This window comes from Diachasma alloeum, unplaced genomic scaffold (assembly GCF_001412515.2).
Source record: "Diachasma alloeum isolate Michigan unplaced genomic scaffold, Dall2.0 Dall_scaffold_01107, whole genome shotgun sequence".
Classification (NCBI taxonomy): Eukaryota; Metazoa; Arthropoda; class Insecta; order Hymenoptera; family Braconidae; genus Diachasma; species Diachasma alloeum.
The window spans coordinates 1-2,114 of record NW_021681218.1 but is presented as its reverse complement, the minus strand read 5'-3'; the positions used below and the strand labels follow the sequence as shown (position 1 = coordinate 2,114).

Genomic DNA, 2,114 nt, shown 5'->3' with positions numbered 1-2,114 from the left:
TCATCCATGATGATCCGCCCATAGTTGTCAGCCCCTAGTATGATGTCGATTGGTCCAGGCCTTAGATAATGGGGATCGTCTAGCTGAAGATTCTGAAGTGAGCCGATCCTCACTGATGAGCATGAAAATGACGGAATTATTGCGGTGAGCTCCTTTACAATGTGGGCGTTGAGTTGCAGTTGATGAGTCCCACTGTTCGATTGTAGAGTGACTGAAACTATTCCTCTGGTGTATCCTGAATTAATTCCACCAATTCCCACTAGCTCCACTGTTGATGCCCTTCTCTGTAAATGCAGTTGATTAACTAATTGTTCGGAGATAAACGATACCTCTGAACCCTGGTCGATGAGTGCTCTGGCTTTTGTCGTGAATCCTCTCGGTGATATTACTTTTACTCGTGCTGTTGCCAACAGCACTGACTGTTGATCTGCTTCTCCTTGGTGAGTTTCGTGGTTGATGTTCTCTGCTTTCTCATTGATCATTTTGTTGTTGAAGTTCACTGCTACTGGTGGTGATGTACTGGATTCTAATGTTGAGGAATGATCAATGAGATGGTGAGTGTGCTATTGCGATTGAATTCATTCACTCACTGTTCCCGTGATCCTCTTGCTGCCTGGATGTTCCAGCAGTCTGGACGGGTTCAGCTTGAGTGCGTCGGGCTGGAGGCGGGCTCATCGTCCATGAACTCCCTCCATGGATGAGAGTGTGGTGAAATCTGCTACATTTATGGCACTTCTTGTCCGACGTGCACTTGGCCTTCGTGTGTGGCCCCAAGCAGTTGAAGCACAGCCCCTTGTTGATAACGACGTCGTTTCTCTTCGCTAGGGTGAGCTCAATGAACTTCTGGCAGGATGCGATAAAATGCTTGTCCTGACAGTAGGCACAGCAGTTCCTAGGAAGTTGTCTTTCTGGCTCCTTAATTTCCTGCTGGTGAGTTGCTGCTGTATAGGTGCTCCTTTTCTTTATTGGAGGTGACTTCTTTGTGGCTGCGTTGATTTCCTTTGATGATAGCAGCTTGGCACCTGCGTTGATCCCTCTGCCGCAGGCCTCGATGAACGCCATGAACTCCTTAAGGCTCGGGAAATCCTTTGAGTCTCCCAGCTTTAGTTCCCACTGCTTGAGTGTCTCTGCGTCAAGAGATCTCCTCAGTAAATGGGCTATCAGCTGTTCAGCGCTGTTTTCCGTTGTAGTTGATCGAGGGTCTCCAATGCGGCTGCTCCGTTGGCGCTGAGGTTCTCTTCTGTTGCTTGGGTGATTTTCGGCAGCGTCAGGATTCTGTTGAACAGCGACTGAGCGACGAGTCTAGGGTCCTCGTACTTCCTGGTGAGTTTCTGCCAAGCCTTTTCGTAGTTTTCGTTTTTGGCCTGAAAGGTAGAGAGGGGAGCTGCTGCAGGACCTCTCAGGCATCCCTTAAGTCTCACCAATTTCTGTACTGGTGGAATTGACGTGACATTTCTCACCAGTGACAAGAAAAGGTCACTGAACTCCTTCCATTCCTCCGGTTTCCCATCAAATGGCTTGATGTCAAGACGCTTCAGCTGATTTGCCTGGCTTTGATCCGTTGAGCTGCTAATTGAGTCCTTCTTCCTTGCCAGTTGACCCTTCAGCCGAGCAATGAGCATCAGGGCTTGTCGTCTTGTCCTGGTGGCTCGTTCATGGATCATTTCGTTGACATACTCGTGATCAGGGGGAAGAAACTCGGCTAGATTGGCATAAATCTGAAAATACTCGCTCCATTCTGCCTCGATTATCCCCTTGTGCCCGTCTAATTCTTCTAGGGTGAGGTCCTCTTCGGTTTCAGCGTCCTGCGGGAGGTCATGATATATCTCCATCAGAGTCTCTACTTTGAACGTTAATAGTCTTAATTGACCTTCCTGTTGCATGGTGAGTGCTGTTCTTGAAGCTGCAGGCGTTGATTTTGGTTGAGCGGGCTCCTTTGATCCTGATGCTCCACTTGGGCTGTTGGTTTCCTCAGGAGTGGTGATTGGCTTCGTTGTAACTGTCTCATTTTTTTGTTGGCAGTTCCTCTTCTTGTGTGACTTGCTCGCTTTCCTCACTTTCGCTTACTGGTTGTTGAGTTTCTTCCTTGGGTTCGTTGACCTTAGTGTCGTCTG

The 2,114-nt window shown here is 48.5% G+C and overlaps 1 protein-coding gene across 1 annotated transcript; it reads right to left on the bottom strand.

Moving 5' to 3' along the window:
- Window positions 1-1,160: 1,160 nt before the first annotated feature.
- Window positions 1,161-1,883, bottom strand: LOC107045886. The gene has a single exon (XM_015268293.1). It carries the CDS (start codon window positions 1,881-1,883, stop codon window positions 1,161-1,163), a length of 723 nt encoding a protein of 240 aa, XP_015123779.1.
- Window positions 1,884-2,114: the final 231 nt, after the last annotated feature.

What these genes read in the sequence shown, in the direction of transcription:
- LOC107045886 (XM_015268293.1), bottom strand. Translation starts at nt 1,883, where the DNA reads ATGCAACAGGAAGGTCAATTAAGACTATTAACGTTCAAAGTAGAGACT.